Source organism: Podarcis muralis, chromosome 2 (assembly GCF_964188315.1).
Source record: "Podarcis muralis chromosome 2, rPodMur119.hap1.1, whole genome shotgun sequence".
In the NCBI taxonomy this organism is placed as follows: domain Eukaryota; kingdom Metazoa; phylum Chordata; class Lepidosauria; order Squamata; family Lacertidae; genus Podarcis; species Podarcis muralis.
In genome coordinates, this window is record NC_135656.1 from 5,240,309 (window position 1) to 5,264,846 (window position 24,538).

A 24,538-nucleotide genomic window follows, 5' to 3' on the forward strand; every position below is an offset into this window, starting at 1 on the left:
CCCTAGCCTGCCTTAAAGGACGTGGGGATGGTCTTCCTTTGGAAATGGTGCGGCAGGAAGAAGGATGTGAAATGTCGAGGTGAATCTGCATAGAGAAGTTGCAGCCCAACTGCATACGGAACAGCAGGGGCCTCCAAGTTCTGACAGAGGAGCATCACCTCTCAGGATGTGGGGGTTGCCACGGTGACAAGGACCTGCCCTCCTTTGTGACATCACTTGCTTCTCCCTTAAAAGCCACACACTTGCAGGAGCCATTGTGGGTTAGTAGTGAGGTGAGTGGAGGAGAGAGGAGCTGGTGGTGTTTGGAGAAGATAAGGAGAGGTGTTCATTTGATTGTTATTTTGATTGTTATTTGATTTATTACTTTTATTTGATTCATTTGATTTGATTTATTTTTATTTTATTTATTTTACTTATTTATTTTATTTTTTGTTCTTTATTTCCATATTTTTTATTTTACATTTTTATTTTGTGCACATTTTGTATATATTTTGTATATATTTATTTTGTGCATAGAGGAGTAGTTAGGGGTAAGGTAAGTGTTGGGTTAGGGTTAGGCTTAGGCTTAGGCTTAGGGCTGGTCAGAGTTCGGCTTGGGTGGGCATTTTAGATAGTTAGCTAGTTGAGAGGGGAGGGTGGGATTTTTTTGGAAACAAAATGTGCAGACTAAGTAGGATTCCTTCCCTTTCTCTTGGTCTCCTAGGAGTGTGGTGTGAGTCCTGGGGTCCCCTGCACAGCCTTGACTCTCTGGAAATTGACCCTGCCAGTCTTCTCCAGAGAGCTCAGCTCCTCCACACACTTCCCCTGCCTTCCCCTTTTCTCTCCCCTCTTATCATTTATTATGACATTCCTAGCCCACTTTCCTCCCAGGAGCTCCAGGTGGCCTTCATGGTTCTCCCTGCCACCAGTTGTTATCTTCACAGCAGCCCTGCAAAGTAGGCTAGGCTGGCCCAAGGTCCACCAGGGCTGAGTGGGGATTCGAACCCTGCTCCCCCAGGTCCTCCTAGTTCAGCCCTCCAACCACTACACCTCTGCCTGGCTCCATTTTCCATCTCTCCAGCTGCCCTACGCCATCGGCCTTCTCCCCCTTCCTGGGGGTCTCTCTGGCTCCAAGGAAGACTCCACCCCCTTCCTCATGCTCTGTTCCTCTTCTGGGGTGGGAGCCATTGTCAAAGAGAAAGAGGAAAGCATTCGTGGTGCTAGAAAAATAGCCCTGGGGTGGGGTGGGGGTATGCTTTTGCCCCAGTCTGACAGCAGCTAGTCTCCCAAGGGCAATAATATGATATCACCTCACCTTCTTAGTAACTGTGGTTCTCAAAGGGTGTGGCAAGAGACGATGGCAAGACAATCAAAGAAGCATTGAAACATTTCTGTATTGTATCGCATCATAATGTGTTTGTTTTGTCATTTGCAGAATACGGATAGATAGCTTTTCAAAATGAGAACAAGAGAAAGGCTTCTTTGTGTCCATGAGATGAGTTTGTTTGTCTCAAAATTAGACCTGCAACCATACCTCGGGTTAAAGACGCTTTGGGTTAAATCGTTTCAGGTTGCGTCCCGCGGTGACCCAGAAGTACGAGAAAGGGTTACTTCCAGGTTTCGCCGCTTGCGCAGACGCTCAAAATCACATCGCGCACGTGCGCAGAAGTGGCAAATCTCGACCCGCGCACATGCAGACACGGGTTGCGTTCTGCTCATGTTGCGAACGGGGCTCCGGAATGGATCCTGTTCGCAACCAGAGGTACCACTGTAATGTAAACGTGATTACTTGGCAAAATCAAGCTCACACCTCCCATTGAGTTTGGATACATACTTAAAGTACATATATAAGGGGCTCGTTTATAACTGCATTTTGGGATGATTCATGTTTTTATGTAACTGCATTGTTTTATACTTCCTGGAGGTCCCACGATCATATTACAAGTAGTTGTGTTCTATGCTGTAAGTCAACCAACTGCTAAGAGTTGTTTCGTATCCCAATGTATTTCTTTTCAATAGAAAATTAAGTGTGGCACAATCCAATTTTCACTCTGAAAGTGCCGCTTAGAAAAAATGTTTGAGATCCACCGTAGTAACTCTTTGGGCCTTAACGGGATGCGGATGGGAAGGTCAGACGTGGCGGCGACGCGTGTGATCCTCGACCCGCCCGTTCTAGCGCTCAAGCTCCGCCTTCGACAGCCCCGCCCTCCTTCCCTCCCTCCCCTCGCAAGTGGAGCTTCTCCGCCTTCCGTTGAAACGCGCGGACGATGGCTGCCCGTGAACTCCTCCCCGCCCTCCCTCGCGATTCTTAATCCGCTTTCCGCCTCGGTTCTTTTCGTTATATTCTATTTTATTTCGTAACTCCGGGGAGCGGGATGCCCAGTTAAAAGGAGGCGGCGCCTCCCCCCATAAAAACGAGACCGCCGTCACGAACAGGATTCGAACCTGTGCGGGGAAACCCCATTGGATTTCGAGTCCAACGCCTTAACCACTCGGCCACCGTGACTCTCGGGCCAAGGCTGCGCGGAGCTTCAGCTAGACCGGCCCGCCAGGCGGCCTGGGCCGACCGCGGGAGCGCGAAACGGGCGGCGGCGGCGGAGACCCGAGCGCCGCGACTCCCCTCCGCCCGCGCCGCCAGAAGGGACGCCCGGCCCCGGCCTCGCCGCCTCAGCTTCGCGACCCCCAAATTCCCCTCAGCGCAGCGCGGACTCCATCTTTAATACGAATATTCCCGATAAATTCAGCCGCCGCTGTTCCCCGCCTTCCCGCCCAGCCACGCAGCTCCCCTCAGGCCGCGCTGAAAGCCGCGCGAGTTTCGTGCTCCTGAGCATGTGCAGAATTCCCGCCTCCCTCATTGCGCGTCCGGGGCAAGTTGCCCGTCTTTTAGGAGGCTCCTGAGGGCGTCGCTATCCCCGTCGCCTAGACTGGGGTTTCCAGGGCTCCGAGGTCACGGCAGACACGGATCTTAGCGACTCGCAGCCTGGGAATTAGACCAGCCCAAGCCTCTTCCCCCGGGGGGGGGTGCTTGTTGGGGTTGGACTAGATGACCCTGGGACCCTTTCCGACTCGACAGTTCTGCGATTCTATGTCCTGCACGCCTCCACTTTGAATCATGGGCCTGTTTGCCTCGCCAGCTTCCTTCGAGAGCACAGGCAGGATATATATTCCATAAATAATGAGCCTGGAAATGTGTTCATGGGCATCACCACTAGTTAGTATTTCACATGCTGCAGAGCTAAGTCTTGGTACAGGAAAAAGGTGATCGCCCCATCCTTGCACTCTGTGTTACCTGGACACTTCTGCTGCCACTCCTTCTTGCGTACACAAAATCAGTTGGTTTAATAATAATAATAATTTCATTATTTATACCCCGCCCATCTGACTGGGTTTCCCCAGCCACTCTGGCCGGCTCCCAACCGAATATTGAAAACAATACAGCATTAAACATTTAAAACTTTCCTAAACAGGGCTGTCTTCAGATGTCTTTTAAAAGTAAAATAGTTGCTTATTGCCTTGACATCTGAAGGGCAGGCACCACTACCGAGAAGGCCCTGTGCCTGGTTCCCTGTAACCTCCCAGTGAGGGAACCACCAGAAGACCCTTGGAGCTGGACCTCAGTGAACGATGGGGGTGGAGACGCTCCTTCAGGTATACTGGGCCAAGGCCATTTAAGAATCGGCACCCTCCTGTAGAAGGATGTAGTTAAAAGGTGAGGTCCGTCCTTTCATCTCCCAGTTATGATAAATGGTGGCTAAAGTGTGTTGCGGGGGGGGGGTGTGTGTGGCTTCCTGCATTAAACAACATGTCCGGCACTCAAGACTGCAAGACTTTCTGATCTGCAAGCTTCGCTCCTTTATTCTAGACGTGCAAGACTGGCTCTGGCTGCTCACATTCTGCATGAAGTGACTCTCTCCTTTAGGATTGCTTTAATCGCCTTCTAGTTTGGCCCTTAGAATAACAGAATCATAAAGCTGGAAGGGATCACAAGGGTCATCTAGTACAACCCCTTGCAATGTAGGAATCTTTTGCCCCACCTGGGGCTTGAACCCACAACCCTGACAGTGCTAATGATAATGGAAAGGTGAAGCAATATTCCCAAGGGTTCTGGTGCAAAATTGTGAATAATGTCATGAAGCTCCCTGGGTGACATTGGGCCAGTCACCATCTCTTAGCCTAACCTAATTCTCAGGGTTGTGACGATGAAATGGGGAGGAGGAGAATCCTGTACACCGCCTGGAGCTCCTTGGAAGAAAAAGGGGGTATATAAATGAAATACTGTAAATAAATAAATAAATATAATGATATAAATGCACCGTATGAAGCTGCTGTTTCTGAGATGTCATGTAATCAGAATAGTTTTAATGTTGTTTAGTCGTGTCCGACTCTTCGTGACCCCCTGGACCAGAGCATGCCAGGCACTCCTGTCTTCTACTGCCTCCCGCAGTTTGGTCAGACTCATGTTTGTGGCTTCGAGAACACCGTCCAACCATCTCGTCCTCTGTTGTCCCCTTCTCCTTGTGTCTTCCATCTTTCCCAACATCACGGTCTTTTCCAGGGAGTCTTCTCTTCTCATGAGGTGGCCAAAGTATTGGAGCCTCAGCTTCACGATCTGTCCTTCCAGTGAGCACTCAGGGCTGATTTCCTTCAGAATGGATGCGTTTGATCTTCTTGCAGTCCACGGGACTCTCGAGTCTCCTCTAGCACCATAATTCAAAAGCATCAATTCTTCAGCGATGAGCCTTCTTTATGGTCCAGCTCTCACTTCCATACATCACTACTGGGAAAACCATGGCTTTAACTATACGGACCTGTGTTGGCAAGGTGATGTCAAGTTTTAATGTAACAGACCGTAAACAGAAAGATGCTTAGATTATCTGTTGCCCCTCTGAGCACGCACTGGAGCTGTGAAGATTCCTTTGTAATGCGTTTCTCAAAATGCATTTGTGTCATAAAGGTGCCTTACAATGATAAAAGCAATCTAGGCCTTGCCTGCAGGTTTACAGTACAGAGGAAACAGGAAAACAAGCAAATTCATGAGCCATTTGCACCCCAACCCCAGGATATGGCTCCCTTACTTCTGAACTCCCTGATCCCACTCACACTCAGCCCAATTGTTAGCTACAACATTTCGCTTTTTAGCCCCCCCCCCCGCATTTGCAGCCCTCGTCCTACATTTCCTGAACTGAAGGAAAGAAGGGAATTTATTCTTGGCTACTTTCAGTCTCGACTTCAATCCGTGTCCTTTCCCATCACTAAACAGAACATTCAGTCCCAAAATATATACAGTACATACATGTATATACATGCATGCATGCATATTACATACACCCACACTTGTTTCCGGTGGAAGATGCGCCCGACCCCTTGCCGCTCCCTCCCCCCCTTCAGCCTCCGCGTCTTGCGACTCTCCGCCTGCAGGGGGCGCTTCGCCTCCAAACCGAGGCCGGGCTTTCCCCGCTTCCTCCCTTCCCCTCTCTGCCCAGGAGGGGTCGCTGCGTCGGGCCGCGCGGGGCAGCGGCCGCCAGCAGAGGGCGCTGCGAGGGCCGTGGCGGCGGCGGCGGCGGCGGCGGCGCACGGGGCAGGGCGAGCGGAGGCGGCGGCGCGGCCCAGGCCGGCGGCGCTGGGAAAATGGCGGTGCGGAAGAAGGATGGCGGCCCCAACGTCAAGTACTACGAGGCCTCGGACACCGTTAGCCAGTTCGACAGCGCGCGCATCTGGCTCAGCAAGAACTACAAGAAGGTAGCGGCCTTCCCGCCCAGGCCCGGCGGGCCTCCTGCCTCCCAGGCCGCCGCGGGAGGAGGGCGAGGCGGGGGCGCCCGTCCTCCGCCTCGGCTGCTTCCCCCGCTCCGTCCCGGCCCTCCCTCCCTCCTCGGGACCCCGCCGCGCGTGCCCGGGCTGCTCCCCAGAAGCGAGCAGGGGCTGGGGGGTTGTTGGGGGGCGCGCGGCGCCGCAGGACCAGAAGGGATGGGAGCTGGCGGGCAGGAGAGGTGCAGCGCGCCCCCTCTTTTTCCATAGGGACCGGGGGTCCCAGCGACCCCACCCCGCACCCCCGGGAGGCTCTCTCCGGCCGCGACCCCGCTCCGCCCTCCTCCGCCGGAGACGGTGCCTGGCAGGACAAGGGGACCCCATTTTGGCACCCCATTGTTGCTTCCCTCTAGGCCGCCCAGGGGTCCGGGCTCCCGGCTCTGACCTCTTGGCGTCTTGTCACCTGCTGCCTCGTGCGTGGCGCCCCCATTGTCCCCTGAAGCATTTCTCCCTAATTTGATTCCCAGCCGAGTCACTGGAAGTTTCATTCACTGACATATTAACTGACCTCCCCCCACCCCCTTCTTCTTCCAACTGGGTCACCCTCCCTCCTGAAGCAATCCCCAGTTGACTTCAATAAACGATCTCCCACCTGCTGAAACTGTCTCTTTGACTTGCAGAAATATAACAGGGCAGGAAGCAATAGTCTTCTGGAAACGGGGTGCGCTGCACTGTAGTGGTTTTCTTTCCTACCTCCAGGAAAGCTGCTCAGCTGCCCCTTAATCTCGGGGGTACTTTGCTTTGCTTTTTCAGTTTATCCGATTCCTGTCAGCAGAAAATGGAAATGCTTTTGTGTGTTGCAGTTTACCTCTCTGCCTCTTCCTTTCATTAACGAAGTCTGCAATAAGAGACTCCTCTCCCCAGATTACTGAGGCTATTTGCATGTTAGATCCCCTGCTCCTTTCAGCTTTCCTCTGTGGTCCCCTGATCAGCCAAAAGCCCAGAAGCTGAAATGAATGTTGATGGAATCTCCTCTCCAACACACACACACGTAATATGTGTGGATGGGCAATTTGAGGACGCGTGCAACCTTCTGGGACGAAGGCACGTGGAAGATTGCCTGGTAGTTTTCCTGTTTCAGGGTCTCTGCTGTTTGACAGTTGTATCCTTTCTAGCAAGCAGCGTGGGTCTTGGTTCCCATGCTGTTTACCTTTGACCTTCCGAGCGAGAATGTCTGAGTCACCAGACAGCTTTCTGTGTTTGGAGTGACAGATTGTGACCTGATGTTCACCACTTCCCTGCAAGTTCAACTCTTGCCAGCCCTCATGTCATTTGTAACAACTCAAGGAGCGGCATTGAATGGATTCTCATTCTAACTCCCATAATTTTACTAGCGCAAGCAATGTGGAACTTTAAAAAAATGCTGTCTTTAAATGTAGTTGGAATGATCCATGCATGAAACTTGGTTTGCATACTTGGCTGGTACTTGCACACCAGGCAAATCAAGGAGGCCTGAGCTTCTGTTGTGTAGGGGTGCTGTTTAGCAAGGGTGGGGTGGGGACCCCCTCATCCCTTTTTGTGCTCAGTTCACTGCTTCACAGTCTGCTGTTACACACAGTTAAATGGACCTGTGTACTAGTTAATGCATGGCAAAGTCACAAAGCCCAGTGCTTAAAGAAATGTGATGGACCTGTGTTGATAATGCTTCATGTATTTGCAAGAAAGAGTTATAGTTATAAATATTGTTATTTATAAGGTATAAAAAGTATTCACAGGAAGTATGCTTTAAAGCTTTAACAGATTTGACTGCAATCCTAGCTACACTTACCTGGGAGTATCTTGGAATACACTGAGACTTATGTCTGAATAATTGCATTGCTATTATTGAGTATGTCCAGGCTTTTGCTGAGACCCAAAATTTGAAATGGGGTCCCTGCTGTTTGCTGAGGGAGAGAGAGAAAATATATTCTTCTCCCTCCCACCCCACATTTCCCCAACTAATGTGCAGAGGATGCAAGCTAAAAAGAATAGGGCAATAGACACAGCAATTAAGAGGGAACATATTCTGAATGCACACGGTTACACCAAAGCACCATAGCACATAGATGTTTCCGCAATGTTCACACACTGTTTGTTCCATAGAAACTTTGTTGATAGTAATTTCAAATGGTGTAGTTATCTCTTACGTGCTGGGTAGTGTTCTCAGCATTGAGACTTCAACAAACCTATTTTCTTGGGAACACAACTTTGGAGATGTGAAATGTTTGCAAGTAAAACTATGAACCAGGTCACATCAGTGGTAGTTATATCATACGAAATCTGGAACAGTGATGGGGTGGGGTGGGGGATTCTCCACAAGAGTATTGTGATTTTTTATGCCTGCAGCAGACTACAGAATGATTTAAGAATATAGTTGATTATACTCTCATCTGTGTGTCACCTGAGTTGATATGAAATGAGCTTCCGTGAAGTCTGCAGTGCTCTGCACTGAAAGTCTCATTGCCCACACATGAAAATAGTTATTGTGCCGATTTGAGGCCATGATTCTTTGTCTACATAGGACCCCTAAAATGTCCTCATTATATACAGAATTAATTGAAAATAGTCATTAGTGTTAGGTGTTAGTTCAGTCCTATGCTAGACATAATATTCAAGATTTCCCATTTTGACTGAAAGTTTTTAGAGGCCAGAACCAGCTTTGTTTAGTACCCACAGTTCTTTGGAGAACTCTTGTTGCTTGAGAGTTCTGCCCTGTGCCTAGTGGATCTTTCTTATTCCATAGTAGGATTGCTTAGTGTGTAGAATTGGATCTCTTTAGGTGTGCCATTTTTTCCTTCTGAAAAAGCATCTTTTTTAGTGATACTTGGAATCCACTTTTCATCGTAACCTGCATTGTAAGACACACCTTTATCCTTATTTGCTGTATATGTCTGTCTGTTTTCCTCTGTTGCCTCTTTCTCTTTTCCTTCTGAAAAACATAAAGAAAAAAATTGGTTGTGTCGCTACCAGTGGTAACTCACTTTAGGTTAGGACGTGTTGGTCATCGTAACCCAGTTGCTGAAAATGATGAATCCTCAGTCTGTTCCTTGCCAAGGTCTCACATGTGCTCGATTGCCGCTTAAAAGAGTGATCTGGATAGGAGTCATCTAAGCCTCGGTCCTTCTTCCCGCAGTACATCCAAGCAGAGCCACCTACCAATAAGTCGTTGTCCAGCCTAGTAGTACAGCTGCTGCAGTTCCAAGAGGAGGTGTTTGGAAAACATGTCAGCAATGCACCACTCACAAAGTTACCGGTGAGTCTCACAGCTGTCTTGGTTCAGGTGTGGTAGCGAAAGAAAAGCGTCTTCCGCAGAGAAGGTTGCTTCTAGAGGGATCTCCTGTCTGTGTGTCTTGTCTGCCTAAGAACAGTTTAGTCTTCTTATACAGAATAAAACGATAGGCTGAGGTACTAGAAACTTGCAAAACTTGAATGTTGCAGGGGCAGAGTTATTTTTAGTGGTTCCTCATTCAGAAAGCTTAGCACATTGGACAGAGGACTAGAGCAAATCTTTCTTCCTGATGTGGTCCTTTACTATAGCACCACAGCCTTCTAGCTCATTCTAGTATGAAACAGTTCTGAGATTCTGTAACGATAGCAGGAATTGGGCACATAAAACACAAGCTTTTCTGGGGCTTAGCTATTTGCAGAATTGCATGGTATTTCCCTGTGTAAGCATGCAGTTCTGTGTTGTTGGGATTTTTCAGAATATTATGCTTGGGAGAGACACATAATAAGCAGTAATAACTGCATTCCCGGAGAAAACAATTGTGTCAGGTTTTGATTCAGGCTGGCACTGACGGATATTGCTCTTGGTTGTTCTTCTTAGCTTTGCTAGCTTGGAAGTCAGTTTAATATTTTTATGCTGTTTATAAAAATAGAGAAGGATAACATAAAACATTTACACTGATATAGACTAGCATAAAAACAAATTATACTGACTATATCTACACCGCCATACAAAATTCAGTGCAAATATAATTCAAAATCATTTTAAATTTTGATGACTTAGATCTTGTTGCTTTCCATGACTTCCTTGCAGCAGGGTGATTATAATGTTGCTTTGGTTGGTTCCTGAAGGATGGGTTCAAATTTATATATTCCACTTCTTCGGCTTATTGCATTGCTATTCATCCAAGTCGTGTATCCGTAACTCAAGTTACTTTGCTGGGCTTTAATCTCTCTTGCTTGGTAGTCAGTGCTACCCTCCCTGGCCAGAGTTCAGACGCTTTTTCTAAGGTGCTCTGAATTCTGTTGTTCTCCACCCTAACAGATGGAGAGCTCATGAGATTTTCCATTAAGAAGGCCATCTTCTGGAGTAGATGCAGCTCATCTAACTCTAACTCTGGCTATCTCTATTATAGATAAAATGCTTCTTAGATTTCAAAGCTGGCGGTGCCCTATGTCACATCCTTGCAGCAGCCTATAAATTCAAGAGCGATCAAGGATGGTAAGCATTTTTACTTTATTATTCTCACCACATTCCATGATAGGGTAGAGGTTTTTGGTTGTGTATTGGTAGGGTAGGAATTCCTGGCTTCGTGCAGAAATAAGTTGACAGATTTGGTGCTTGTAAAAGAGGTCATTTGAACGCATCTGAATGTTGCGAACAACAGTTTCTTCGCCTTCCATCCATTTTTTTCCCCCAGGGAGGATGGGGTTATAGAACAAGGACATTTTAGTTATTTAATTAAATTTATCTACCTCATCCTGCTAAAAAAATATTCTTGAACTTGACACTCTCCCCTTCAGAGATTAACAATGTAAGAATCTGAATATAGTTTGCAAAGCGACAATGTTACTGAGATAGTGTCATTTCACAAGCAATGTTGCGTGTAAGGGAGCAACTTGCTGTTGTGGAGTCTTAAGGGCCCATCTGCATTACGCACTGAAAGCTGTATCATATGACTTTGAACAGTCATGGCTTTCCCCAAAGGATCCTGGGAGCTATAGTTTGTTAAAGGATGCTGGGAGCTGTTAGGGGACCAATATTTCCCTCACTGATCTACAATTCCCAGAGTTTCCTGTGAAGAGGGATTGATTGTTAAACAACTCGTGAGAACTGTCACTTTGTGAGGAGTCTCATAATAACTCTTAGCCCGCTGAGCAAACTACAGCTCCCAGGATTCTTTGGGGAAGCCATGAATATTTAAAGTTGTATGATACTGGTTTAAATGTGTAGTGTGGATGTGGCTGCTTGGAGGCAGTGATAGGAATGAGGAGTACAGCCTTCATGTTACCATTTTTTATATGAATGTATCTACCCCCCCGGGATGCATTTGGGTTCACAGTGCTAAATACTGCTCTAGCTTTATCATAATCCACATTCAAATTTTTCATTGTGTGCACGTTGTGTTAAACGATAGTTAATGTTTAATTGCGTTTAACTATGCTTTCTTGTGAGTGAGCACCGTCCTGGTCAATATACTCTGGAGTCCCAGCTTTGCTCCTCTCGCAATTCTGACCATACTGTGCTGGGAGCAAAAAGCCTTGGGCTCATGGTTTGCTTCCCCCAAAGAAACCACAACGAATAAGGCAAGAACAAACTTTAGGTAGCACTCATGGTCTGTTTGGGGAGGAATGGACCACAGGCCCAGGTTTCGTTGACGCAATAAGCCAAGGCTTGTGGTTTGTTGCTTCTGGCACAGCCAGGAAGTGGGGGAGAAATGAGGTAGGGATTCTTGAGCAGCAACTGGCCATTTGCACTGAACTGTAGTTTAACATCAACTATAGTGATGTGTGAACCAGGCCAGTTGATTCTGTGGCCCATTTCCACTCTTCCTCAAAAGTCTAGATTTGTAAAATAGAACATTTAAGAAACGTGAACTCTGATTTTTATTAAGGTTGTTCTCTTCTTCCAATAAGGCGGCGTTTCGATTTCCAGAATCCATCACGGATGGACCGCAATGTGGAGATGTTCATGACAATCGAAAAATCTCTGGTGCAGGTAAGGTGATTTCTTTCCCTTTCTCTGTCCTTTTATGGATTTCTGGCCACCAGGTGCTCACCTGCACTATTTATTTTTCTTCCAGAACAATTGTCTCTCCCGACCTAACATCTATTTGCATCCAGACGTTGACCCTAAATTGCAGGCCAAGCTGAAAGACATTGTGAAACGGCACCAGGTGGGTGAGATTTCAGAACAGCATTAGCTGGGTATCACAAAAATATTCAGAGGGTCATGCATATCTGAAAATGGCTGAGATTGTGATATGCTTGTTTGCTTGGGAATTAAGAATAATATAGCAACACATCCGCTTGCTTGCCACGATGCTGTATGTAAGTTTTCATTTGAATAACTTGTCCACAAGGGACCATTAAAATATTAAAAGAAGTAAGTCTCTCCCATGGAGTGGTACATGATAATTTGGTGACCCCCTCCTACTAATGAATTTTTGTAAAGAGGGCAATTAAAAGTTTGGAAAATACCACTGAACAGTAATGCTCTGATGGTGTGGATACTTAAGCAATTCAGCATTCCTACCATGCCTGAGAGTTTACAGAGTAATGCAAAACAAAAGGCTCAAGGAGAGAATAATCTAAATAAGGACACAGCTGGAAAGCAAAAGGAAAGCAAAAGATGTGTGTGAACAGATCCAGTTCCGCATGCATATATTTTGTTTTTGTTGGGGAAGAGAACTAAGGGCATCACTGGAAAAGTGAGATTTGTGCGGAAAAGAGGTGCTACCATGTAGGACTTCCAAGTGGGAGTCCCTGTCATAAAGAGCTGCATAGAACAGGTGGTTCAAACCAGTACAGGCTGACCAAAGAGAAGTAAGGCCTACCTAAACTGCTTACAGGGTGAGATGCTTCGCCAAACCTAAGTGGTTTTGGTCCAGTAATGAGGTTTTAATAACTCTTTCAACTCTTCATAAGCAATTTGGGCCTCTTGCCAGTGTAGCATGGTGTTGAGGAAGACAGGTTTAATTGCATATAAATAAACTTTTCCAGATAGCTTTCATTCTGTAACCTGCCTCATTATGAGGCATACCCTGCTGGAATTCAGATGTTCTGGTCTTTATACACTCTTTTGATCTCTTTCCAGGGAACAGTAACAGAAGATAAGAACAATGCTTCCCATATTGTCTTCCCTGTCCCTGGTAGCCTTGAAGAAGGTAAGGTTTCTGTCTATTTTCATTCAGTTGTAGAATTTTAACTTTCATCTTGCTGGGTGATCTCTGGTTGTTGCATGCTTGATTATCCCACACTGGGTTGTAGCTAGATACTTGGTCCCCATTGCAATTATATTTCACTCGCTTCCAATATTTGTTAGCTACTTCCCTCCCATTCTTTCAGGATATCTCAGCTGTATACAGCAGGCATGACTAACGAGGTGTTCTATAATACAGTCATACCTCATGTTATGTTTGCTTCATGTTACGTACTTTCAGGTTGCATCCCGTGGTGACCCGGAAGTACCAGAAAAGGTTACTTCCGGGTTTCACCACATGCGCAGAAGCGCTATATCGCGCTTCGCGCATGTGCACAAGTGCCAAATCGCACCACGCACCTGCGCAGATACGGTGATTCAGGTTGCGGGCTTTTCATGTTGTGAACGGGCCTCTGGAACAGATCCCATTTGCAACCAGAGGTACCACTGTAATATACATTAATATAAAACAATTGAAACAAAGACGTTTTTCAACAGTTAAACAATAGAACAGATTAACAACATAAACCAATACTTAAAATATTCATGCAAATAAGGGTTATGCCTGGCACAGAAAGTATTGTTGTGTGGCACCAGTCATAGGTTGTGGAGAGGATCTTCCACAACCGGGGCTCCATCACAAGGAGGCCTCTCTGCATTGCCACATAATGTATCCCCCCTGCCCTGCAAGAAACAAAACAAAAAACCCAACCCCGTATCTGGAGAAAAGCCCCCACTTACGATCTTACAGCACAGGCAGGTTGGGTAAGCTTCCCTGGGGTGGAAATTGCACAAATGGGATACTGTTACTGAGAAGACCATGTCTCTAGTCACCACCTGCCTCTGCAGATTACCTCAGCTAATGCAGGTGCAGCCATTCTTTTACCCAACTTCCCTTGTTGTTGTCGTTTAGTCGTGTCCGACTCTTTGTGACCCCATGGACCAGAGCATGCCAGGCACTCCTGTCTTCAGCTTCCCTTACAGGGGCTCAAAGTAGATCACTGTAAAAATGCTGCACAATACAAACGGTGTGAAAGAAAGCCTTTCCAGAGTGAATTAATACCTTGATCGTAATCATCCATGTTTCCTTTTTCTTGTAGAAGAGTGGGTTCGCCCGATCATGAAGAGAGACAAACAGGTCCTCCTGCACTGGGGCTACTACCCTGACAGGTGAGCAGGAGCAGGGTTAGCATCTGTCCACTGTAACCGTCTCAGTATATGTATAGGAAGCATGTTTTTCCCTGTAATGTGTATTTGCAGCTGATGCTATCAGTTTATATCCTCTGCTATTTGTTGTTTTCTCCTAGCCACTTCCTGTAAATTTTCAGAATGTGAATCTGGCTAAGTTTTCCCTGTTTCTGAAAGTGGGGTATAGATGTACTTGTGCCTTAATTTCCGCACCCATTCCTTGAAACTGGCTAAATTGTGCAGGAGAGGTTTTGAATCAACTGCTACCTGCTTTCCTTCATAGCTATGACACCTGGATACCAGCAAGTGAAATTGAGGCCCCCGTGGAGGACGCACCCACACCAGAGAAACCCCGCAAGGTAAAGGATTGCCTTCATTCGATGTTTGAGTACAAAAAGAACTTGGGATTGGGTCACTCAAGGCAGCTGTCACAGAATGTAAGGCTCTGAATTCATGTTATGTCCACTGGGCCAGAGACATTTCTTTGATCCTTTCCTTGCTGCAATTGTGGATTGGGAAGTGGTTCATTTCCCTTCTTGCTTTAAGGTGCTCAGCGATGGGTTTCTCTTCTCACATCAAGGTTCATGGCAAATGGATCCTGGACACAGACACTTTCAATGAGTGGATGAATGAAGAAGACTATGAAGTAAATGATGAGAAGAGCCCTGTCTCCCGCAGGAAGAAAATCTCTGCCAAGACTCTCACTGATGAGGTGCGATGCTTTTAGAGAACTTCCATTTCTTTATAATACTTTTGGGATATCTTGAATATACTTATGTTCTAATGAGAGAAAAACTTAAGACCGAGAACAAAACCATCTCTGACCAAAGCATATATAGGGGCATGATATTTCAGACCCACCATTTCTGTGTCCACTTCTTGTATAATTTTGGTCTTTTAAATAGAGTTCCTCTTTGCCCAGCAACGCTTTTTTAAACATACAAAGTAAGGCTACGGGATCAGAATCTCATAGCACAGATTCATTTTAAGGCAAAATCAACCTGTGCTGTGAGATTCCGATACTGTAGCCTTGGCTTTGTATGATGTTGTGTGTAGTGTGATCCTGAATGTTCACACTTGCTCACAAATGTAAGAAGTGCCTTGCTGGATCCAACGAAGTTCCATCTGGTCCAGCTTTCATTGCAAGAATGTCAAAAGCAATCAGGTTCTATATGGTCCACCTTCTGTGTTCCTGTCTCTTATACCTGGCTCATATTCTGGACATGGGGCCAGCAAGTCATTGGACTCCTTTGCTCTACCTCTGTTTCGGTGCTCCACCTCCCCCCTTTTTAAACAATTAGACACAATTCCTGTAGGAAGGAGATCAAGCCACACCTTTCCCCTGCTGTTTTGAATATGTGGGGAGTTCTCTCACATAAAAAAGCACCCAAGCCCTCAACTGCCATCTCCTGCCTAGCAGTAGATCGTGTGAGGCTGCTTGTTGTGTTTTGACACACAAAACAGACTACAGTGGTCGCTCGGGTTGCAAACATGATCCGTGCGGGAGGCAAGTTTGCAACCTGCAGCGCCGCGTCTGCGCACGCGGGGGTTGCGATTTGGCGCTTCTGTGCATGAGCAAAGCGCGATTTAGCGCTTCTGCACATGCGCAACCACTGAAACCCGGAAGTAACCTGTTCTGGTACTTCCGGGTTTTAGCACGTCCGTAACCCGAAAAAACACAACCTGAAGCGTCTGTAACCCGAGATATGACTAGATTGACTTCCTGTGAACTGAGGTCTCCCAACTGTAATGGACTTGGTGTAGAATATGAGGAACAGAAGCCTGAGAAATGTCCATTCACTGTTTCCTCAGCAGAAGCTGATCATTGCTCCTTCTGTACAGTTGCCTTATTTCATCTCTCTAGGTTAACAGTCCTGACTCAGACCGACGGGATAAGAAGGGAGGAAACTATAAGAAAAGGAAGCGTTCTCCCTCTCCTTCACCTACTCCAGAAGCAAAAAAGAAGAATGCCAAGAAAGGGTGAGGACAAGCTTTCCCTTTTTTCCCCTTTTGGGTTGACTAGATATCAAGTATCTCAGCCTTGATTTTATTGGTTCTCTTGTGTCTCCTCCCCCACAATCCCATAAATTACATTGTCTTTAAAGAAAGATCGGAACTTGAAGTGTTCTGCAATGAGGTCTCCTAGTACATTCCTGAGGACACAGATTATTGGCAGATAATCAGCCCATCATGTCCACTCCATTGACTGATTACACTGCTGACTCCACTTTCTGTATGCAGCTGTGGATTTGCCACATGAGCACATGACACTTTCACCTAATTTTCCTTTCTTGAGAATAAGCATCAAAGTGCCTTCTTACCAGAAGTGACACTTAAGCTGGAAAAGAAACCTTTCTCCTTTTGGACAAAAACATTGATCAGAGTGTTTGCTGTGCACAACCAAGTCTTTATGCTGCCCATACATAATGGAGTCCAGGGTGTCCTGCTTGTGTTAGTTTGCTCCAACAAGGCTGATGGATCTCTCTCCTTACACCTCCCTCCACAGACCTTCCACTCCCTACACCAAATCCAAGCGTGGCCACCGTGAAGAAGAGCAAGAAGACCTCACTAAAGACATGGATGAGCCTTCCCCTGTCCCTAATGTTGAAGAAGTCACACTACCAAAAACAGGTCAGTATCACAGCTTTTGGACTTGCATAGCTATTGTCTTTTCCCGCATTCCATATGGGTCCTGGGGTCACTAGGTCAAGATTGTACTAACCAGTGTCTCCACCAAAGGTAGTGCTGTTTCATTGCTTTGTGAACCAGTTTGATGAATAAAACAGTCTCCCCCCCCCCCCCCCGCAACTCCATTTCAATCTCTGTGCCTGTCTGCTCCTTACAGTGCAATAGAGGAATACAGTGGTACCCCGCAAGACGAATGCCTCGCAAGACGGAAAACCCGCAAGACGAAAGGGTTTTCTGTTTTGGAGGCGCTTCGCAAGATGAATTTCCCTATGGGCTTGCATCGCAAGACGAAAGCCCATAGGGAAATGCTGGCAGTCGGGAGCAAAGACTTTCGCCCACAGCCGGCCTTCAGAAGAGGACCTCTTCTGAAGGCCGGCGGGGGGCAAAAGTCTTTGCTCCCCCCCGCCTGCCTTCCCCCCGCCTGCCCCGGGCGATCTTAAAATGCTGGCGGGCGGGAGCGAAGCGTTCGCTGCCGACCCCCAGCATTTTAAAATCTCCAAGGGACAGCAGAGAAGTCTCTGTCCCGAGGAGATTTTAAAATGCTGGGGGTCGGGAGGGAAGCGCTGCCGACCCCCAGCATTTTAAAATCTCCCCGTGTCCCGGGAAGGTTTTAAAATGCTGGGGGTCGGGAGCGAAGCGCTGCCGACCCCCCAGCATTTTTAAATCTCCCCGGGACACGGGGAGATTTTAAAATGCTGGGGTCGGCAGCGCTTCGCTCCCGACCCCCAGCATTTTAAAACGCTGTTCCGAAGGGGGGGGCGGGATCACCTGCCCCAGCCGCCCCACTTCGGAACGCTGTTCCGAAGCGGGGAGGGGGGGCGGGATCACCTGCCCCAGCCGCCCCACTTCGGAACGCTGTTCCGAAGCGGGGAGGGGGGGCGGGATCACCTGCCCCAGCCGCCCCACTTCGGAACGCTGTTCCGAAGCGGGGAGGGGGGCGGGATCACCTGCCCCAGCCGCCCCACTTCGGAACGCTGCTCCGAAGCGGGGAGGGGGGGCGGGATCACCTGCCCCAGCCGCCCCACTTCGGAACGCTGTTCCGAAGCGGGGAGGGGGGGCGGGGACACCTGCCCCAGCCGCCCCACTTCGGAACGCTGTTCCGAAGCGGGGAGGGGGGGCGGGGACACCTGCCCCAGCCGCCCCACTTCGGAACGCTGTTCCGAAGCGGGGAGGGGGGGCGGGAAGACCTGCCCCAGCCGCCCCACTTCGGAACGCTGTTCCGAAGCGGGGAGGGGGGGCGGGATCACCTGCCCCAGCCGCCCCACTTCGGAACGCTGTTCCGAAGTGGGGAGGGGGGGCGGGGACACCTGCCCCAGCCGCCCCACTTCGGAACGCTGTTCCGAAGCGGGGAGGGGGGGCGGGAAGACCTGCCCCAGCCGCCCCACTTCGGAACGCTGTTCCGAAGCGGGGAGGGGGGGCGGGAAGACCTGCCCCAGCCGCCCCACTTCGGAACGCTGTTCCGAAGCGGGGAGGGGGGCGGGAACACCTTCTGAAGGCGGGCAGGGGGCGAAAGTCTTTGTCCCCCCTGCCTGCCTTCCCAGGGGCTTTTAAATCGCCCCGGACAGCGGAGAAGTCCTCCGCTGTCCGGGGCGATTTTAAAATGCCGCCCGCCAGCATTTTAAGATCGCCGCGGACAGCGGAGAAGTCCTCCGCTGTCCCAGGGTTTTTTAAAATGCTGGGGGTGGGAAGAAAAGCCCTTGTCCCCCCCCCCCCAGCCTTCAGAAGAGGTCGGGGGACAGACTGTCCCCGGACCTGGTCTGAAGTCGGTTTCCCTAGGAACGCATTAATTGATTTTCAATGCATTCCTATGGGAAACCGTGCATCGCAAGACGAAAAAACCGCAAGACGAAGAGACTTGCGGAACGAATTAATTTCGTCTTGCGAGGCACCACTGTATATGAATCTTCCAGGAGGTGCTTCTCTATGACAGGGCAGGTAGGAAGAACCTTTGAGAATTTTCTCTCAGTAAAGTATTCCTTCCTTGTTCTGTCTTGCATAGTTAACACCAAGAAAGACTCTGAATCGGCTCCTGTGAAGGGTGGCACCATGACCGATTTGGGTAAGGGATATTTTTCCTTTTGTTATCTTGCTCTTGGTATGGGAATAAGTGCATGTTCTTCAGTGTTTGCTGGATATTAGGTAGCAATATTAAACCACAATAAAGGCTCATTGAGTAGCACCCCCCCCCACTTTGTTACTGTAAAGAACCACATGTTGGAGGGCATGAAATTTGCTTCATGTGAGTTTTGAATACTGGTCACCCCTGAGCCCTGACTTGCGACTAGTGTCCTGAGACGCTATACTAAGGCCTGCTTGAAACATGACATTGTTGTGGCAGGGTTGTAAAATAAACTTGCATTATGAGTGAAGTCCATATAGGAGTTTGATTTGCCCATGTGTATGCTTCTTTGGAAGAGACTGGCTGTTGAAGCTTCTACACAAGCATAAGCTAGGCAGAGTAGACACCTAATAAGTGGCCCCTGTAGATCTCTGAAGCAGGTTAAGTAAGCATGAGTTAGGAAATCGGTGTACGTAAGCCAAACTGGCAAATGCAGTAATAGTAGCAAGTTATGCCTGAGTAATTCCAGTAGACCCTAAGAGCTGCCAAATTGCAACTGTCAACCAGATGTTCTAGAGAGAGGGTATAAGAAGCCAAAGGCTTATTGGCTGGAATCCAGAGAGCCTCACAGCTTGCTGTCTTAAGCTCAAGGGGGCTTTAGACTTGTTTTCATCAAACAACAATCTCCCGTGCCATATGGCAAATTGCTTTTGAAACAGGAGTTCAAAAGAAAGTTTTGATATGTCATGGGAGTCAGCTGTTTAAGGAAGAAAGCAAAAAACTCCATTTACATGCCTCCTTGTGCGAGCTTAATTAGCAATTTGGACCCCAGTCAATAAATGTATTAGTCATAGTCTGTATTTAAAAATACTTGAGGGCATGTACAGAATAGATTAGTGCATGCATATGTAACGCACACACACATATAAAACAGGACATTAAACTCTTCTGCCACTTCCAGTTTCTAGCAGTTTTTACGAAAAGGGTATATTTATAGCCTCATCTATGCCAAGTGCTCAGAATGAGCTGCAATGTTTCAGCCAAGATTGATTAATATGCTAACATGTTGCCAAGGGGGCTCACATTCCGTGTAACAAATACAAGCTCTGGGGGAAAATGGAAGTTTAAACCAACAACAATATTAAATTATAAACTTTTAATAATATTTAGAGGGTCAGTGAAATGCAAAAAAAACCCCTCCTTGCTTTCTGCTCACTAAAATACCTTTATAATTTCCTCCACCCTTGTAAAATATGATTAGACACACATTTAGGTATTTGCATGTAAAGGAATCTCATAAGTACTCAGTGTAATATTGTCCTTCCCAACTACTGTAGAATGAGTACAAATAGGTTTACATGACTAAGGTTGCCTTTGCCATTTTTGCTTTCCAGATGAGCCAGAAGATGAGAACATGGAGACTGCAGGCAAGGTGAGCCAAGTCTGACTCAACTCACAGAGCAATCCTACCCTTTAATTATGGCCTGGGGATGGGAAGGTGAGGGCTGCCACTATGGTAGCAGAACGGCCACTGTATCCTTAGCCCACCGTGTGTTCCTTGGGAGAGGAATGGAAAAACTCACAACCTGAAAATCCCTAAATGACATAAAAACGGCAGGCATGTTCTGGAAACACCACCAGTGGCAACCAATCAGGGGCTGTGTTGGTGATGACGCCCACATTCCTCCCAGGCACAGAGGGAGCCAATGGAACTTGCATCAACAGGGATGTGTCCTTAGCACACCCATTTCATCACCCCACAGGTAGAATGCAAGATGACACCACAGCTTCTGTTTTTGCCTAGTCTGCTGCTCTTTTCCTCCTAAACAGGCTAATATTCTGGTTCTTCTTTCCTTGCCCTAGTTTGGCCTGGGCAGAAGTGGACACAATTTCATTGCTTCAGTGCTGCAAAGATATGGAAGGGCACCTCCTTGGAGGCCTGTGACAGCAGCCATAATTATGCTTGTGCCATAGCACCCTCTGAAACAGCAAAGCACCCTTGGTTCCTCTCTCATCACCTAGCAATTTGTCTGTACACCTGCCTACTGTCATCCTCTGAGAAGGACTCAGGTTTTCTGAGTGCTGCATGAACAAGCAATTCCACCCTAGGTTTCTCTTAAAATGAAGCTTAACAACAAAAGTCGTAAGAAAACAATGGGCACTCAGGCTGCCTACTCAGGAGCTTTCTGGTTTCAGGATGAAGAGGAGAACAATGCTGGAAACAAAGGAGAGCAGACCAAGAACCCTGACCTACATGAAGACAATGTCACCGAACAGACGCATCACATCATCATCCCCAGCTACGCAGCCTGGTTTGACTATAACAGGTGCTTGAGTGGGGACCGGGCAGGGCTTTTCCTCTCAGTACCTCCATCCTTCCAGTCTGTTCTAACGCTTCCTTTTGATTCTTCCTCAGTGTCCATGCTATTGAGCGGAGAGCCCTCCCGGAATTTTTCAATGGCAAAAACAAGTCAAAGACTCCTGAAATGTAAGATTGCTCTTATAAGCAGTAAGGTCTGTTCTGGGATAGTAAATGTGGCAACCTTTTTCCTCTGGTAAGAGGAGGGCTGGGGGAAGCCTCCTTATTGCCTAGTCCAGGGATTCCCAAACTTGCTTTCAAGTTTCATTCAAGTGGTCCATGGCATGTAATCTTGCAGTTTGAATCAGGGATCCACTGCACATCCACTGCATTAAACATATTGATTTTTACTTGTATTTTTGTAGCTTCTTTTTTTTCTTATGTTGTATGTAATTGTACTGCAGTTTGAATTCTGTGGAATAATAAAATGCCATATATAATAAATGACAGCAGTAACAAGGTACAATTAAAAAACATACAGCATTTGGCACAGTGCATTACAATTGCTACAATGGACAGAAAAAGTATTAAGTGGTCTGCCAAGACCCTCAGCAATTTTCAAGTAGTCAGTGTAAAAAAAAGTTAGGGAAACATTGTACTTGTCCTTTTGTTGGTCTGAATAAAAGGAAAGGTCCTGAACTGGCCTCTGTAGTATTTGAGAGAGAAAGGGTCTTAATATCACGGGAAGAGTTTACAGGGTGACATGGGTTATAAATAGTGGTTCTGACTGTCACCTTTCTCTTCCTGCTGCACTTTAGCTACTTGGCATACCGCAATTTCATGATTGACACATACCGGCTCAATCCACAGGAGTACCTAACCTCGACTGCCTGCCGTCGGAACCTGGCTGGGGATGTGTGTGCCATCATGAGGTATGCTGAGAAACAGAATAGCTGAGCAAAGCCAGAAGGAATGTATTCAAGACAGAAGCTGCCTCTGGCATTCTAGCTTTCGTACAGCGCTTAGTGCGACAGGATTTTTCCTCGTTTCTTAGCTCCCATTGTGTTTAATAGTAAAAATTAATTAAAGGTGATGAAAACTGAACATGCCCTGTTGAAGAAGAAACAGGGGTTTTGCTTGAGAGTCTTCTTGTTTGACAAAATTGATCTTCCTTATCTGGCTGTTTGGCAGATAATTTGTCCTGGGGTGGGAGTCCAGCTCCTGATCCTCTTAAAAGCAGAGAATAGAATTTGCCACATGGCTGAGCTTCGGGTCCAACTCTGATCCTCTCATGCAGAGTCCACGCCTTCCTGGAACAATGGGGACTCATTAATTACCAAGTGGATGCAGAGAGCCGGCCGACACCCATGGGACCACCACCTACATCTCATTTCCATGTTCTGGCTGACACCCCTTCGGGATTGGTGCCACTGCAGCCCAAAACACCCCAGGTAACGTGAGAAGAAATTTATTCAATTTCATTTAGGTATTTTAAATGTTTATAGCTTGGTGGTTTAAAATCTTCAAGGGGCAGCGTCCAAAACACATTAAAAGCAAAATGAAATTATACAAGACTCTAGAAACATCTGATAAAATGAATTAGTAGACATATTAATTAGAGCATCAGAAAAATTGGGAGTGGGGAGTAATTGGGACAACCTAAAATCCCTTTAGAGAATGGTTGTCTTGGTCTGGGTTTAAAAAGCTAGGAAGTAGCAGGGGGAACTTCCACATTCATGCAAGCTAGAATCAATTTGCTAGCTTCAAATCATCCCTGCTTCTGTGAAAGACTTCACTTCCTATCCTAAAAGATACATCAGACTGGGGCTTAGTGCAAAATTGTGCTTATTCTTCAGAGTCGTCAGAGCGATAGCGATACCAAGGCTGGACGAAAGAGCAAAGAGATTGAAGACCTTGTCACTGAGACGGTGAAGGGGAAACCTGAGCTGGTAGGAGAAAGGAGAGCTTCTGGAAGGGAACTATAAATTGTCAGTGTTTCTGGGGTCTAAAAGAGCAGGGCTGCGTGGACTTCCCCCCTTCTTTCCCATCAGTTTTTAGGATGCATAAGAGATGAATTGTCACACCTCTCACTTCAGGGGTTTCTTAAATGTTGGTCATAGTTTCCCTTATAGGCTAACTGTAAAGTTTCATTGTCAGAGGCCAAGCAAGTCACAAAAAAGAAGGCACCTGCAGATATCTGCCACTGAAAGTTCAGACCCATCCAACTTCTATCTTTTCACAACAGAGGTGTATAGTTGCTGTCCAACCATTGCAGTCCATGTTGTAAATTGGCCACAAATAGAATGCGGTGATGGAGATGTTTTCTCTCTGGCTGTGTTTCCATCACAGGGAGCTCATTCTTCTCTTTCCCCAGCAAACCACAGCTTCCCAGCAGATGCTGAACTTCCCTGACAAGAGCAAGGAGAAGCCACCAGACATGCAAAACTTTGGGCTTCGCACTGACATGTACACCAAGAAGAATGCTCCTTCCAAGGTAAAGAGTGGGGAGAGGGTGGGTTTGCTCACATGTGAGATATCTATTCCCTGGTTGGTGTACAGAGGGCCACCAAGAGACAACGGGTTGCCTCCGCCCACTGCCTAGATCATGCAGGGACACAGGACTGGGTAAGAGAGAAACAGCCAGCTCCTCTCCAGTTCTGGCCCAAGGCGGAGCCGGAGAGTACAGCTGAAGAACAGAGAGCCCCTCCAAGGCAGGGATGCCAAAACCTTTCATTGAGAAAGAGAGGCCTCTAAGGACATGTGATGGTCAGATTATGGGGCTGGAGGCCTCCTGGTAAGTGACCAGGGTTGTGTTCTAATGTGTGGTTTCCCCACAGAGCAAAGCTGCTGCCAGTGCTACTCGTGAGTGGACAGAGCAGGAGACGCTGCTGCTGCTGGAGGTGAGAGGACAGAAAGATGATTAACTTCCCACAAAAGTGCCTAAGTCACTTCCTCTTCCTGCCCCCAGTTTTTGCTTAGACCACCCACACATACTGTGAACTGAGACACTGAATAGATTTTTGAAAGTTGTATCCCTGACTCACAAATACATAAAATATACAACATTTGTAACAACAACAACAGCAAATTTCTTATACACCGCCCATCTAGTCAGACTGGTTACCCCAGCCACTCTGGGTGGTTTCCAACAAAATATAAAGGAAGAAAACACAACATCAAACATTAAAAGCTTCCTGATATAGACTGCCTTCAAATCTCTACGAAAAGTCATAACATTTTCTTACCTCTTTGACATCTTGCATTGAGGGAACCACCAGAAGGCCCTTGGAGTTGGATCTCAGTGTCTGGGCTGAACAATGGGGGTGGAGATGTTCCTTCAGGTATACGGGACTGAAGCCATTTAGGGCTTTAAAGGTCAACACCAACACTTTGA

The 24,538-nt window shown here is 47.3% G+C and overlaps 1 protein-coding gene and 1 non-coding gene across 11 annotated transcripts in view; one reads left to right on the forward strand and one right to left on the reverse strand.

Annotated features, from left to right (window-relative positions):
- Positions 1-2,403: 2,403 nt before the first annotated feature.
- Positions 2,404-2,485, reverse strand: TRNAS-CGA (transfer RNA serine (anticodon CGA)). Its single transcript has one exon. It is a non-coding gene; the product is annotated as a tRNA-Ser (tRNA).
- A 3,049-nt stretch (positions 2,486-5,534) lies between these two features.
- Positions 5,535-24,538, forward strand: part of SMARCC2 (SWI/SNF related BAF chromatin remodeling complex subunit C2) — a 30,007-nt gene continuing 11,003 nt past the window's right edge. For 8 of the 10 annotated variants that reach the window (XM_028721343.2, XM_028721346.2, XM_028721344.2 and 5 more), the window contains exons 1-20: positions 5,535-5,718; positions 8,897-9,016; positions 10,125-10,210; positions 11,626-11,707; positions 11,793-11,885; positions 12,806-12,875; positions 14,011-14,080; positions 14,382-14,457; positions 14,679-14,810; positions 15,963-16,078; positions 16,605-16,729; positions 18,786-18,845; positions 20,240-20,277; positions 21,042-21,172; positions 21,262-21,333; positions 21,963-22,076; positions 22,442-22,595; positions 23,001-23,093; positions 23,519-23,638; positions 23,982-24,044. In XM_028721343.2, the coding sequence (XP_028577176.2) occupies positions 5,608-5,718; positions 8,897-9,016; positions 10,125-10,210; positions 11,626-11,707; positions 11,793-11,885; positions 12,806-12,875; positions 14,011-14,080; positions 14,382-14,457; positions 14,679-14,810; positions 15,963-16,078; positions 16,605-16,729; positions 18,786-18,845; positions 20,240-20,277; positions 21,042-21,172; positions 21,262-21,333; positions 21,963-22,076; positions 22,442-22,595; positions 23,001-23,093; positions 23,519-23,638; positions 23,982-24,044 (1,926 nt within the window). In that variant the 5' untranslated portion in view covers positions 5,535-5,607. The remainder of the gene's footprint in view (positions 5,719-8,896; positions 9,017-10,124; positions 10,211-11,625; positions 11,708-11,792; positions 11,886-12,805; positions 12,876-14,010; positions 14,081-14,381; positions 14,458-14,678; positions 14,811-15,962; positions 16,079-16,604; positions 16,730-18,785; positions 18,846-20,239; positions 20,278-21,041; positions 21,173-21,261; positions 21,334-21,962; positions 22,077-22,441; positions 22,596-23,000; positions 23,094-23,518; positions 23,639-23,981; positions 24,045-24,538) is intronic. The other 2 variants (XM_028721350.2, XM_028721351.2) reach the window with 1 other exon arrangement.